The 16,769-nt window shown below is 32.1% G+C and overlaps 1 protein-coding gene across 2 annotated transcripts in view; it reads left to right on the forward strand.

Annotated features, from left to right (window-relative positions):
• LOC143256425 (protein bicaudal D-like) overlaps positions 1-13,978 on the forward strand; it is a 48,965-nt gene extending 34,987 nt beyond the window's left edge. For both annotated transcript variants that reach the window (XM_076513645.1, XM_076513644.1), the window contains exons 11-15: positions 4,658-4,756; positions 5,537-5,663; positions 8,199-8,914; positions 10,283-10,330; positions 12,972-13,978. In XM_076513645.1, the coding sequence (XP_076369760.1) occupies positions 4,658-4,756; positions 5,537-5,663; positions 8,199-8,914; positions 10,283-10,315 (975 nt within the window). In that variant the 3' untranslated portion in view covers positions 10,316-10,330; positions 12,972-13,978. The remainder of the gene's footprint in view (positions 1-4,657; positions 4,757-5,536; positions 5,664-8,198; positions 8,915-10,282; positions 10,331-12,971) is intronic.
• The last annotated feature ends 2,791 nt before the right edge of the window (positions 13,979-16,769 follow it).

Raw genomic sequence — 16,769 nt, forward strand, 5'->3', positions numbered from 1 at the left:
TAATACCTTCTTTGTTCTCTATCCCTGACTTGGAAAGTGATCTTACAGCCAGAAACCATTCTGTATTAGTAAAACACATTACACTTAGTGTTAATTGTTTTCTATAATACCTTCTTTGTTCTCTATCCCTGACTTGGAAAGTGATCTTACAGCCAGAAACCATTCTGTATTAGTAAAACACATTACACTTAGTGTTAATTGTTTTCTATAATACCTTCTTTGTTCTCTATCCCCTGACTTGGAAAGTGATCTTACAGCCAGAAACCATTCTGTATTAGTAAAACACATTACACTTAGTGTTAATTGTTTTCTATAATACCTTCTTTGTTCTCTATCCCCTGACTTGGAAAGTGATCTTACAGCCAGAAACCATTCTGTATTAGTAAAACACATTACACTTAGTGTTAATTGTTTTCTATAATACCTTCTTTGTTCTCTATCCCCTGACTTGGAAAGTGATCTTACAGCCAGAAACCATTCTGTATTAGTAAAACACATTACACTTAGTGTTAATTGTTTTCTATAATACCTTCTTTGTTCTCTATCCCTGACTTGGAAAGTGATCTTACAGCCAGAAACCATTCTGTATTAGTAAAACACATTACACTTAGTGTTAATTGTTTTCTATAATACCTTCTTTGTTCTCTATCCCTGACTTGGAAAGTGATCTTACAGCCAGAAACCATTCTGTATTAGTAAAACACATTACACTTAGTGTTAATTGTTTTCTATAATACCTTCTTTGTTCTCTATCCCCTGACTTGGAAAGTGATCTTACAGCCAGAAACCATTCTGTATTAGTAAAACACATTACACTTAGTGTTAATTGTTTTCTATAATACCTTCTTTGTTCTCTATCCCCTGACTTGGAAAGTGATCTTACAGCCAGAAACCATTCTGTATTAGTAAAACACATTACACTTAGTGTTAATTGTTTTCTATAATACCTTCTTTGTTCTCTATCCCCTGACTTGGAAAGTGATCTTACAGCCAGAAACCATTCTGTATTAGTAAAACACATTACACTTAGTGTTAATTGTTTTCTATAATACCTTCTTTGTTCTCTATCCCCTGACTTGGAAAGTGATCTTACAGCCAGAAACCATTCTGTATTAGTAAAACACATTACACTTAGTGTTAATTGTTTTCTATAATACCTTCTTTGTTCTCTATCCCCTGACTTGGAAAGTGATCTTACAGCCAGAAACCATTCTGTATTAGTAAAACACATTACACTTAGTGTTAATTGTTTTCTATAATACCTTCTTTGTTCTCTATCCCCTGACTTGGAAAGTGATCTTACAGCCAGAAACCATTCTGTATTAGTAAAACACACATTACACTTAGTGTTAATTGTTTTCTATAATACCTTCTTTGTTCTCTATCCCCTGACTTGGAAAGTGATCTTACAGCCAGAAACCATTCTGTATTAGTAAAAACACATTACACTTAGTGTTAATTGTTTTCTATAATACCTTCTTTGTTCTCTATCCCCTGACTTGGAAAGTGATCTTACAGCCAGAAACCATTCTGTATTAGTAAAAACACATTACACTTAGTGTTAATTGTTTTCTATAATACCTTCTTTGTTCTCTATCCCCTGACTTGGAAAGTGATCTTACAGCCAGAAACCATTCTGTATTAGTAAAAACACATTACACTTAGTGTTAATTGTTTTCTATAATACCTTCTTTGTTCTCTATCCCCTGACTTGGAAAGTGATCTTACAGCCAGAAACCATTCTGTATTAGTAAAACACATTACACTTAGTGTTAATTGTTTTCTATAATACCTTCTTTGTTCTCTATCCCCTGACTTGGAAAGTGATCTTACAGCCAGAAACCATTCTGTATTAGTAAAACACATTACACTTAGTGTTAATTGTTTTCTATAATACCTTCTTTGTTCTCTATCCCTGACTTGGAAAGTGATCTTACAGCCAGAAACCATTCTGTATTAGTAAAACACATTACACTTAGTGTTAATTGTTTTCTATAATACCTTCTTTGTTCTCTATCCCCTGACTTGGAAAGTGATCTTACAGCCAGAAACCATTCTGTATTAGTAAAACACATTACACTTAGTGTTAATTGTTTTCTATAATACCTTCTTTGTTCTCTATCCCCTGACTTGGAAAGTGATCTTACAGCCAGAAACCATTCTGTATTAGTAAAACACATTACACTTAGTGTTAATTGTTTTCTATAATACCTTCTTTGTTCTCTATCCCCTGACTTGGAAAGTGATCTTACAGCCAGAAACCATTCTGTATTAGTAAAACACATTACACTTAGTGTTAATTGTTTTCTATAATACCTTCTTTGTTCTCTATCCCCTGACTTGGAAAGTGATCTTACAGCCAGAAACCATTCTGTATTAGTAAAAACACATTACACTTAGTGTTAATTGTTTTCTATAATACCTTCTTTGTTCTCTATCCCCTGACTTGGAAAGTGATCTTACAGCCAGAAACCATTCTGTATTAGTAAAAACACATTACACTTAGTGTTAATTGTTTTATTACTACTTTCAGTTGTGATCAAATGTGTTTTGTTTTTATTTTCATATACTTACCTTTACTGTACTCCAACACAAATAAGTAATTATCCTTGTGTTAAACAGTTCCTAAAGTTATGATAGATTATTGAAGTTTTTAAGGTGCAAGTCAGACCTTAACATGAATGGTATTGTGATATTCCATTTTAACTGAATGTCACAAAAAGTGATCCAAACAACAATCCAACAAATGGGCTATTAAATTGTGTATCCTATGCACAGACCTATAAAAACCTTTTTTAACTTCTTTATCAACACTTTCAAATTCTCAGCTTATTATTAGAGTGAAGTAGAGAATAAGAGAATGTTACATTTCAAATTGTACACAGTGAAAGTGTTTTGTGTGTTTCAAGATAGTACAAGTTTTCTTGACATATGTGCCACTTCTCTCTTTCTGAATAGTGTTATTTCTGTTGGCTGTGACAACCTGTAAAGATTGTCAAATGAAGGTCAGATTTGAACTTCATTTTTCAATAAATAAATAAATGAAAGAGAACAACAATTGCAAGCTTTTGTTTTGATTTTTATATTACATTAAAAGATTGTCTGGAAATGTATGGTAACCTAGAACACCTGTTTTTATACTTAAAAAGGTTTGCCTAGAAATAACTTTGGTTAACTTGAAGATTACCTAAGAAGGTTGAGACATTGTTCTCTACTATATTTTGGTAAAAGTGTTAATACCCATACTATCTATCCTGAGATACAAGGTTTAGATATGTTGGTTTATTTTCATTATAAAGACTTTAGATCTCCATAAAAATGCAAATCACATGTAAGAGGCCAGCTGATCTCTGGAGCTACTCTAGTATCTGTATAAATGAGTTGTAAGAGGTCAGCTAATCTCTGGAGCTACTCTAGTATCTGTATAAATGAGTTGTAAGAGACCAGCTGATCCCTAGAGCTACTCTAGTATCTGTATAAATGAGTTGTAAGAGACCAGCTGATCTCTGGAGCTACTCTAGTATCTGTATAAATGAGTTGTAAGAGACCAGCTGATCTCTGGAGCTACTCTAGTATCTGTATAAATGAGTTGTAAGAGACCAGCTGATCTCTGGAGCTACTCTAGTATCTGTATAAATGAGTTGAGACCAGCTGATCTCTGGAGCTACTCTAGTATCTGTATAAATGAGTTGTAAGAGACCAGCTGATTTCTGGAGCTACTCTAGTATCTGTATAAATGAGTTGTAAGAGGTTAGTTAATCTCTGGAGCTACTCTAGTATCTGTATAAATGAGTTGTAAGAGACCAGCTGATCTCTGGAGCTACTCTAGTATCTGTATAAATGAGTTGTAAGAGACCAGCTGATCTCTAGAGCTACTCTAGTATCTTTACAAGCAAGTTGTAAGAGACCAGCTGACCTCTAGAGCTACCCTATAAATGAGTTGTAAGAGACCAGCTGATCTCTAGAGCTACTCTAGTATCTTTACAAGCAAGTTGTAAGAGACCAGCTGACCTCTAGAGCTACCCTATAAATGAATTGTAAGAGACCAGCTAATCTCTGGAGCTACTCTATAAATGAGTTGTAAGAGACCAGCTGATCTCTGGAGCTACTCTATAAATTAGTTGTAAAAGACCGGGTGATCTCTAGAGCTACTCTAGTTTCCTTGTATGAAACTTATTTCCATTTAACTTTAATAAAAGATCTTGTTTCTCTCTTTCCATTCAAGCCACAAACAAGTAATTTTGATCGTTAGGCCTAATGCATTGCCAAATCCAGTTTTTTTAACAGTGATCCCTGTGTTCGAACATCTTTAAATATTTGTGGACTTGCAAGAATGAACAAGATGTACAACAGTTTAATTAAAATGCTTGAGTTCTCATTAGAGGTTAAGAAAACTACCAAGAAACTTCAGTACAAATTGATTTTGGCTTACTTCTTCATCAAAGGTTTTTGTGCCTGTATTGTTTATTTAAAAAATAAGAAAGTTTCATTACAAAATTAATAAAATACAAAATTTGTTTTGATAATGTATTGATAGTTACATTGTTTCTACCTGTGAGTAAACACTTGTGAAGGTAACTGTATGAACAATATATAATATAAAAATGTAAATACAATGTAAAAATCAGTACTCAGATGTCACAAATGTCCTTATTAGGTTCAAGATTATGAACAGCAACTGACCGACACAAAAGATGACCTTTTGGTCATGGGAGAAATTGCTGGAGAAAGTCAAAATAGTCTTAGTATTACACAGGTATGTATCATTTTGTGTGGGCGTGCATGTGTGTGGAATTGAAATGATTTGATTTGATCAACTGTGTGACATTATTGTAAACAAAAATGTCACAATAGACGTATTAAGATGAGTATAGAGAAAGCTTGACTTTGCAGGAAGTGTTTGTGTGCATTTTTAGGTTGATATCCTACATTAGTAGTAACTTCAATGTATTTCAACGTAAGGTTTACTATAATAAATGAAACTATATACAGTCCATCGTGTAATAATGTTTAGTATCTGTTATTGTGGTTCGTATAGTTCATAATGATGCAAAAACCTGTGTATTTTTCACATTATATGGCAGAGTGGCAGGTGTATTTTTCATGTTATATGGTAGAGTGGCAGGTGGGCTTGTAAGAGAATTAGGTTAAAAAGAAAACAAAATTGACAAATAGATTTCACAAAGATTCAATGATGCATTTTTCAAACACTGTTCTTAAATATTAAAATCACTATCTGGAATTGGCAAATGATGTTCTTACATAATTCTGTGTATTTTTATCACATTTCTTGGGTTAGGTATTGTATTATCTCCATATGCATCTGTTTATATACCTGAACTTCTAAGCAAGTTCAACAGTTGTTTATTTTCACAGGAGAACCTAGTCACTGTATCTGAAGAATTAGCACAACTTTACCATCATGTTTGTATAACAACAGTTGTTTATTTTCACAGGAGAACCTAGTCACTGTATCTGAAGAATTAGCACAACTGTACCATCATGTTTGTATAACAACAGTTGTTTATTTTCACAGGAGAACCTAGTCACTGTATCTGAAGAATTAGCACAACTGTACCATCATGTTTGCATGGTGAATGGTGAAACCCCGAGTCGTGTAATGTTGGACCATGTCAAGGGATGTCAGGAGATAAAAGAAAAGGGTGAGGACTATTTTGTTTATATATTTGACCAACCTCACGATCACCAAAAAGAAAATCAAAATCGATCCACATAACACTTTGTTTCTGGAATGATTTTAAACTGTAACATGAAACTATATTTGCTTATCCTAAGTAGCTTTAAGTTTTTAACAGTATACACCTATTTATAATTAAGTTTTGTTATCCTTGGAACTGCTTCTAACTACTATCCACTCCATGATAAGTTGTGAATCACTCAGGGCACTTGCAGTTCATGTTAAACTGTTGAATTACATCAGCCACATGTTGCTCACATGCATAGCTTGTGAAACGTTTTTGTTATTTATTTCACATAATCTGATCGTAACTAAAGTAAAATGATCTCTGTTTTTACTTTTAAGGTACTTTTATAGTAATAAATAAACATGAAAAGCACTAAATAAAGTACTTACCCAATATTAGTGATGGTTAATTCTGGAGAACATTTTTGTCTACATTTGAATGCTGGTAGTAGTAATACACAAATTATTTTAAACAAATAATTCACCAAAGAACATAGACCATAAATAAGCAATTTAATGTAATTCTCACAGTTTTTCTGGCTTTTTAACTATGTGGCAAGAGCTATTAGAAATTCATCCAAACTAGTCGATAAGTTTCTCACTGGAATATTGCTTGTACTTTGAGTAAAATTGACAATTACCTATTCAGAACATAATGTTATACAATATGTCATTTGATAGGTAAAAAAACTTGACTTTTTTAATTAGTTACAGATAATATGAAATTAAATGTAAGAGAAAACTATGAATAAATCCTGTAACAGAATATGTCACAGGTGGGTATGGCAGGAATTGTCTGATTGATAGCTCTGTAACTAAATGGAAGTTAAAGCTATAAAAATTATGGTTTATCTGAGTGATAAGGATATTATAGTCAGTAATTTATTACTCTTTTAAGGAGTGGTGGGAAAAATAGAGAAGACAAGATGGTTAGAGAAAATATGTCACATGTATGATACTAGTGGAAAATCAATATTTTTTAAAAATATTTCCTTGTAGAATTGGGACCTTAAAACTTGTATGTTTTTAAAACATGGACTATTAGTTAAGAGTTTATGCTGTAATAATTGGTATAGCTTAAACAAAAAGTATTTAAATAACATTTTGGATGTAAGAAAATAATACATTTTGTTGTGCATCGTAAAGGATACCTGGGGCAAAAGTGTTTAAATTATTTTAAGAATACTTACACTAAGAAAACTGGAACACTTTAAAGAAATCATTGTAAAGTAGCAGGCTAAGTTTTTAATATATCCGATTCTTTATTTTTGGAGAGAAATATGCTGAATTACTACATGAGGCATTAAAACTAAAAGTGTGTACATTTCTTTGTAGCAAGATTAGATTTTAGTGAAATTTTTAGAGTCTTTCAGTTTTGTATAGCAATTATATTGCAAATGGTAACGGTAACACAAATATTATAGATGATAACAGTAATGCAAATTACGTTACACATGGTAATGGTAACATTATATTATACATGATAGTGACAACACAAATTATATTACACATGGTAACAGTATCGTTTGTTTGTTTTGGAATTTTGTGCAAAGCTACACGAGGGCTATCTGCACTAGCCATCCCTAGCTTAACAGTGTAAAACTAGACGGAAGGCAGATAGTCATCACCACCCACTGCCAACTCTTGGGCTGCTCTTTTACCAATGAATAGTGGGATTGACCGTCACATTATAATGCCCCCCACAGCTGAAAGGGCAAGCATTTTTGATGCAACAGGGATTCGAACCCGTGACCCTCGGATTACGTGTCGAACACCTTAACCCATCTGGCTATGCCGGGCCCTGGTGACAGTAATGCAAATTATATTACACATGGTGACAAAAACACAAATTATAATACACATGATAACAGTAACATAAATTATATTACAAATGGTAACAGTAACACAAATTACATTACATATGGTAAAAGTAACACAAATTACATTGCACATGGTAACAGTTACCAAAATTACATTGCGCGTGGTAACAGTAACTCAAATTACACTTGCACGTGGTAACAGTAACGCAAATTACACTTGCACGTGGTAGCAGCAATACAAATTACATTACAAATGGTTATGGTAACAGTAACGAAAATTACATTACACATGGTAATGGTAACATTTTATTATACATGGTAGTAACAACACAAATTATAATACATATGGTAACAGTAATAAAAGTTAAATTGCATGTAATAACATTGCACATGGTACTAATAATGCAAATTGCATGTGTTAATGGTAACAAATTATATTACACATGGTAGTAGCAACACAAATTAATACATATGGAAACAGTAATGCAAATTACATTACATGTGGTAGCCATAACACAGATTATATTATACAAGTTTTTGTTGCAGAACTTTATCCGTTTATTGCTTCTGGAACTCTTTCTAAGAAATCTATGTTATCAATGATATTTCTTACTAACTCAGCTTATGTTTCTGATTTAGTGACTTATCAAGTAATTATGTTGGGGTTTTCACAGAAGGAAGCAATCATCAGGAGTCCCAAGGACCATACAGCAAGTTAGACACGCTTAGAGACAAGCTAAAGACAGGCGTATCATTTAATGATGATGGTGAAAAGCCAGACAACAAAGCCGACCCGTCCGTCTGTGGTCGACTGCTGGAAACTATCCACGATCAGGTGCGTCACCTAAAACAGTCAGTCGAGACAACCATTGAAATGAGTCGCCAGAAGGTTCACCATGCAGCCAATACTGATGGTTCATTAGTTGCTGAGATGGTAGAAGTTGAGGAACAAGTTATAAAACTGAAGTCTCTGCTCTCAACAAAGAGGGAACAGATAGCAACCCTCCGAACCGTGCTCAAGGCCAATAAACAGACTGCTGAGGTTGCCTTAGCTAACTTAAAAAGCAAATATGAAAAAGAAAAAACAATTGTGAGTGAAACTATGATTAAGTTAAGAAATGAACTGAAAGCCCTAAAGGAAGATGCTGCAACCTTTGCATCTCTGCGGGCCATGTTTGCTGCTCGGTGTGAAGAGTATGTCACTCAGGTGGAGGAACTGCAGAGGCAACTTGGTGCTGCAGAAGAGGAGAAGAAGACGCTGAATTCCCTCCTCCGGATGGCTATTCAGCAGAAGTTAGCCCTTACCCAGCGTTTGGAAGACTTGGAAATGGATCGGGAGCGTAGCCACATGAGACGGCAAGATGGACGTGGACGAAGCTCTTATCAGCGGGTAAGTTCTGTCAGCAGGTAGTATGTTTTCTTCATTCCCAGGATGTGATCATAGCCATCATCTCCAGCACAGAAATCCACGCTAATATGCCATTTAAGTGAGGTAGAATAGTTGATAAATTTTTGCATGAGCTGTCATTTTCTAATTATGCATTTGTTACAGGTATATATGTATAGCTTCTGTTAAGAATACTGTTATGTTTATTTGAATTAGAGACCTTTACTCAGATTGTTGTTCCTGGTATATAACTCCATTCCAAATAACTATTTTGAAAGTTATAAACTCTCTTATATCTCAGATGTATTATTTTGGTAACTGTTAAAGTATATTCACTAGATTTCATCTTGATAGGAAATTGTTTTACTTAAAGTAATCATTTTTATTACATATACCATGAAATTTATTATCATTTTGTTTTTTAAGCATTGATCGGATCAAAGTTTTAGAAGGTTTTGCTAGTGTGAATTAAAAACCAAATTTTCTAGAAATTATACAAACCCACTTTGTATAATAATTTATCATTCTATTTTACTGTATCAGTCCCACTCTGTATGGTAATCTGTCATTCTATTTTATTGTATCAGTCCCACTCTGTATGGTAATCTGTCATTCTATTTTACTGTATCCATCCCACTCTGTATGGTAATCTGTCATTCTATTTTACTGTATCCATTCCACTCTGTATGGTAATCTGTCATTCTATTTTACTGTATCCATTCCACTCTGTATGGTAATCTGTCATTCTATTTTACTGTATCAGTCCCACTCTGTATGGTAATCTGTCATTCTATTTTACTGTATCCATCCCACTCTGTATGGTAATCTGTCATTCTATTTTACTGTATCCATCCCACTCTGTATGGTAATCTGTCATTCTATTTTACTGTATCCATTCCACTCTGTATGGTAATCTGTCATTCTATTTTACTGTATCCAATCCCACTCTGTATGGTAATTTGTCATTCTGTTTTACTGTATCCAATCCCACTTTGTATAGCTTTTTTTGTCCTTTTGAGAAAGAGTTTTGTATCAGTAATAAACACATGAGAATATTTAATATTTAGTAAACTACTTTGTATCTCCTAAACAAGGTATCTAGTTTTCTGTGATTTCTATTTAAATGGCTGTATATACAAGTATATTTTGTAGTTTAATTACTGAAATGCAACAGTGCAACTCTATATTTTGCTTTATTGGTTTTGGAACTTAAAGTATTTGTTTAAGAAAGATAACTTTTTTATTTTACATCATTGAAATGTTAGTGGCTTTATTCTATCACAGTTCTGGTTTGCACATATACAAGTATTGCGTTTGACACAGGAGAACAAAACTAAAATTTAACCATGTATGTAAAAACTTTCCAAACAGAGAGGCAGACCAGGATCCATAAGTTGGGACTGAAGATTTCTTCAAGAGGTGAGGTTGTCACACAATGATTTTATAACCCCTGAACTTATTAAATGTACCAAACATTTTCTAGGTTGCTGATTGTGGAGAAGTAATAGTCTTCAAGGTTATGTCACATAATGTCTGTTATTTTTGTATAAATTGCTTTATAAATACTTATCTTATGTGTTTTGTAAAGATTTTTCTTGAAACCAAGCATAACATTAGCCTCAACAAGGGCTTTAAATAACTTCTTAAGATAAACTGCTAGATTTTGTGTGTGGATGGTTGAGGGTATGTGAAAGTTGGTCTTTTAAGAATATTTCATGAAGGGCCAGATATCAGTTAGTGAGAGGTTACATGATGTAGATGGTTTTGGAAGTTGTGTTGTTTGAGTATGAACTCCTCACAAAACAAGACTTTAGGTAATTATTTTGTGCCCATAAAGACATGTGGTCAAGTGAAACCTAGTGTAGCTGTATTTATTTTGGTAAACATTATAGTTTTAAGCTTATAAACACAGTAGAATGGAGTACATTGTTTTATTAAATTATGGAGATTACAATTATGTTAATACATTCATCTTAGTAAGTTATCTTCCTTCCAATTCTATAAAATTGTATATAAGGGGTCTACTTGCTTTGACTCTTAATGTAGAGGTTTCAATTTCAAGTCTTAACTGCTTTATGCTGTTGTGGTTTAAGCAAAACAGTTTACCCAATCACTTTAGTCTATCTACTTATAAAATTGGCAGCAGTTGATGGTTGGGAGTTAAGCTGTGATGTATTGGCATCTCCTGGGGTTCAACTTGTGATGGACTGGCATCACATAGGGACAATGTCACCATTTTTGTCTGCTTGTGCCACTGAAACGAAAGTTAATCACACCTGTTGTTGGGGCATGAAGTAAAGTTAACCTGATCATTTTGGGCATTTTCAAGTTCTAAATAAAAGTATGTTATGACAGTATACCCTAGGGTCCTGGGACTCAACATCTGCCACCATGGTAGTATGCTCTTGTTTTCTGGGGTCCAATGTTTGCTATCATTATCTCTAATCATCATTAGTGAGTCTAACACACTCATGTATGTGGTGCTCATGTCTTAATATAGGAGAAGAGAATTTCTGCTGTTTTGTGTTTATTTGTTGTAACCAATTAATACTATGGAAATGCTTCATGGTTGAGATCAGAAAACTTCTGATTTGTTCACAATCAAATATGTATGGTTATGATAGGGAAAACAAAAAGTATTCACATGTTAACTTTATAAATATGTGTAGAGATAGCACAGGAATTCTTGGTGATGATATGAGCCTGGTGGCTAGGAAGCTTGATGTCCAGATACCCTTACAAAGGATATGAGCCTGGTGGCTAGAAAGCTTGATATCCAGATACCCTTACAAAGGATATGAGCCTGGTGGCTAGGAAGCTTGACATCCAGATACCTTTACAAAGGATATGAGCCTGGTGGCTATGAAGCTTGATGTCCAGATACCCTTACAAAGGATATGAGCCTGGTGGCTAGGAAGCTTGACGTCCAGATACCCTTACAAAGAATATGAGCCTGGTGGCTAGGAAGCTTGACGTCCAGATACCCTTACAAAGAATATGAGCCTGGTGGCTAGGAAGCTTGACGTCCAGATACCCTTACAAAGAATATGAGCCTGGTGGCTAGGAAGCTTGACATCCAGATACCTTTACAAAAGATATGAGCCTGGTGGCTAGGAAGCTTGACATCCAGATACCTTTACAAAAGATATGAGCCTGGTGGCTAGGAAGCTTGACATCCAGATACCTTTACAAAGGATATGAGCCTGGTGGCTAGAAAGCTTGATATCCAGATACCCTTACAAAGGATATGAGCCTGGTGGCTAGGAAGCTTAACTTGCAAATTGCAGGTTGAAGGATCAAACTCTCTCTCTTTCAACCATTAGAGTGTTATAATGTTGTAGTCAATTCATTTTTATTGGTAAAGGGTAGCCCAAAAATTGATGTTGGATGCAATGACTAGCTGCATTCCTCTTGTCTGTCACTTTGAAATTAAAGAGGACTAGTACAGATAGCCCTCAAGTAGCTTGGTTCAAAATTCAAGAAACAAACTAAATGAAAAAAGGGAGATTGCCCACTGTGAATATAAAACCAGGAGAGACAATGGCCAGTTGTTTTTAAGGAAATACCAGCTGTTGATAAGATTATTATTTGTTGTTTTCATATTATTATAGAAAACTTTCCACACTAAGTCATGTAACAATAAATACTGGGTAAAATTGAATTATCTGTTTGAAAATATAAGAGAGAAAAATGTAATATTTGTTTATTTCAATTTGAAATAGCTTTTTACTAATTTTACAAACATTAAAGAATTTTTTTTACATGATAGTGGCATGTGGTAAAGATCTAAAAAGAGTATTGAAGTTTGTTTAGACATTCTGTAGCCATTATATACTGATGAAATAGTTAAACATAAGTAAAGAGTGTGTTGATGTGCTAAGAATTTCCCGTGTTAATTCTAGTTTCCAAGGTGATGAATAAATGTGATGTTTTGCAAATGTCAACCATTTATCTTTACTATTTATAAGCACAGTTATTAGCTCTTTCTATTTGTGTTATTTTGAAAGTTTGTGCTTATTGCTTTACTAATAACAGCTTTGTTTCATTCCTTCTATTCCAGTTTGTTAAGGATACTTGAAAGATTCTGTTGTGATGTTTGCCGCTCCTGTTAGCTATGGCATGGATAGGTAAAAAGCTCCAACTAAATGCTGTAGAGGAGCCACAAACCTCTTCAGAGAAGGTGTGTGTCAGTTTTCTAGCCACGAGACAAGAAAACAGCATTATCTGCAAATATTGGCTACTGTTTTTTCTGCAACAGTGAATAAATGTAATTGTTGTATTTTATCCTATCTGATATACCATGCATTAATTCAGTACTACGGTTTTTTAATGTTTAAAAATAAGGATAGAAAATCTAAGGCTTCCAGTGAACCTTGAATAGTTTAAGTTTAATTAACTAGAATCCTCATACGTAGTTGTCCAAATTATGTTTAAGAAACAGCTGAGCTTCATGGGTGATATAGATTTATCAGTATATCAGTAGCTGATTGGAGAACATGAATGATAGTATAACAAAAGCACACAAGTCTAAAGAACCATTGGATTGTTTTATTAACTTATGTGTGATAAACTGATATACTAATGGTTATATGTGAAAACAAAACTAAGTGTTATTTATTTTATTGAATATTTAAGATTTTGTGTTTAAAAATCATGCAAAACTAAAGTCTGTTGAAATATTCTAAATTCTGTGAACAAATATGATTGTATATTACATATATGGATGTAAACTAATATGATTGTATATTATATACATGGATGCCTGACATTGACCAGGAAGATGAGTCACATCACACTTCCTCATATAATGAAATCAATGTCCAATGTTATACTGACATCGTCGCTATTTATGTTTGTCAGGTAAAGTGTAACCACTTAACAGAGAGATATATGTCACAATCAATTGGTATAAACATAATTACCTGTAATAACATTTTATGATACGGGTGGACTATTTACTCTTGTTTTTAGAACAGAATCTCAAACTTCTTGAACAAGGCAGCTTCAAACAGTTATTTAATTTGTTTTTATTTCAGCATTTTATAAGCAATAAAACGTGCCTCAGTTGAATGTCTTGTGGAGTGTTTTCTTAATTATATGTAATAAAACTGGTCATAATTTTCCAAATTTTTCTGATATGACCCATATAGCTAACTGTTTTTGTGCAGCTGTTATGATCCATATCACTATTTTTGTACACATAATATCATCCATATAGCTAACTGGTATTTTACAAATGATATGAATACAGATCATATGATATACAGTGAATTGTAATGGGTTAAAGAACTGTTGTTATGCAACTGATATAACCCGTATAAGTACAAGGCATGTTGTATAGTCCAGAAATTCAGTACATTTTATCACTTCAGACATACACATATAGAAAAAGTTTTATTTTAAATAAACAGAACATGGTAGTTATTGATTAAATAACAAAAATAAACATTATGTGTTCATATAGTTGAGATATATTTTTTACTACTATCATAGATGAATTAGTACAGATAAATATGTCAGTGTTTTCTTCATAAATCAACTTTTTTTATCTCTCCGTCTTTATTATTTCTTAACACAGCAATACAAAATTATGACTAAGTTTATTATTATAGAAAAGTACAAATGTAAAACCATAACTGCTTATTATTTTGTAATATTACAATGCAAAGTCTGGATAGTTAATTTATGTTTTAATATTACTTCAGACAATAATGACTTATTTTACTATTGTTTAAATAGAAGTTGAATGTCATTATTGTTTAATAATACAGTTGAATGTAGTGACTGTTAGTTTATTATTGTTTAATAATACATTTGAATGTAGTGACTGTTAGTTTATTATTGCTTAATAATACATTTGAATGTCGTGACTGTTAGTTTATTATTGTTTAATAATACAGTTGAATGTCATGACTGTTAATTTATTATTGCTTAATAATACAGTTGAACGTCGTGACTATTAGTTTATTATTGCTTAATAATACAGTTGAACGTAATGACTGTTAGTTTATTATTGTTTAATAATACAGTTGAACGTAATGACTGTTAGTTTATTATTGTTTAATAATACAGTTGAACGTAATGACTATTAGTTGTTTATTATTGTTTAATAATACAGTTGAATGTAATGACTATTAGTTGTTTATTATTGTTTAATAATACAGTTGAATGTAATGACTATTAGTTGTTTATTATTGTTTAATACTACAGTTGAATGTAATGACTGTTAGTTTATTATTGTTTAATACTACAGTTGAATGTAATGACTGTCAGTTTATTATTGTTTAATACTACAGTTGAATGTAATGACTATTAGTTGTTTATTATTGTTTAATAATACAGTTGAATGTAATGACTATTAGTTGTTTATTATTGTTTAATACTACAGTTGAATGTAATGACTGTTAGTTTATTATTGTTTAATACTACAGTTGAATGTAATGACTGTCAGTTTATTATTGTTTAATACTACAGTTGAATGTAATGACTGTTAGTTTATTATTGTTTAATACTACAGTTGAATGTAATGACTGTTAGTTTATTATTGTTTAATACTACAGTTGAATGTAATGACTGTCAGTTTATTATTGTTTAATACTACAGTTGAATGTAATGACTGTTAGTTTATTATTGTTTAATACTACAGTTGAATGTAATGACTGTCAGTTTATTATTGTTTAATACTACAGTTGAATGTAATGACTATTAGTTGTTTATTATTGTTTAATACTACAGTTGAATGTAATGACTGTCAGTTTATTATTGTTTAATACTACAGTTGAATGTAATGACTGTCAGTTTATTATTGTTTAATACTACAGTTGAATGTAATGACTGTTAGTTTATTATTGTTTAATACTACAGTTGAATGTAATGACTGTCAGTTTATTATTGTTTAATACTACAGTTGAATGTAATGACTGTTAGTTTATTATTGTTTAATACTACAGTTGAATGTAATGACTGTTAGTTTATTATTGTTTAATAATACAGTTGAATGTTGTGACTATTAGTTGTTTATTATTGTTTAATACTACAGTTGAATGTAATGACTATTAGTTGTTTATTATTGTTTAATACTACAGTTGAATGTAATGACTGTCAGTTTATTATTGTTTAATACTACAGTTGAATGTAATGACTGTCAGTTTATTATTGTTTAATACTACAGTTGAATGTAATGACTGTCAGTTTATTATTGTTTAATACTACAGTTGAATGTAATGACTGTTAGTTTATTATTGTTTAATACTACAGTTGAATGTAATGACTGTTAGTTTATTATTGTTTAATACTACAGTTGAATGTAATGACTGTCAGTTTATTATTGTTTAATACTACAGTTGAATGTAATGACTGTCAGTTTATTATTGTTTAATACTACAGTTGAATGTAATGACTGTTAGTTTATTATTGTTTAATACTACAGTTGAATGTAATGACTGTTAGTTTATTATTGTTTAATACTACAGTTGAATGTAATGACTGTCAGTTTATTATTGTTTAATACTACAGTTGAATGTAATGACTGTCAGTTATTATTGTTTAATACTACAGTTGAATGTAATGACTGTCAGTTTATTATTGTTTAATACTACAGTTGAATGTAATGACTGTCAGTTTATTATTGTTTAATACTACAGTTGAATGTAATGACTGTCAGTTTATTATTGTTTAATAATACAGTTGAATGTAATGACTGTCAGTTTATTATTGTTTAATACTACAGTTGAATGTAATGACTGTCAGTTTATTATTGTTTAATACTACAGTTGAATGTAATGACTGTCAGTTTATTATTGTTTAATACTACAGTTGAATGTAATGACTGTCAGTTTATTATTGTTCAATAATATAG

This window comes from Tachypleus tridentatus, chromosome 7 (assembly GCF_004210375.1).
Source record: "Tachypleus tridentatus isolate NWPU-2018 chromosome 7, ASM421037v1, whole genome shotgun sequence".
NCBI lineage: Eukaryota > Metazoa > Arthropoda > Merostomata > Xiphosura > Limulidae > Tachypleus > Tachypleus tridentatus.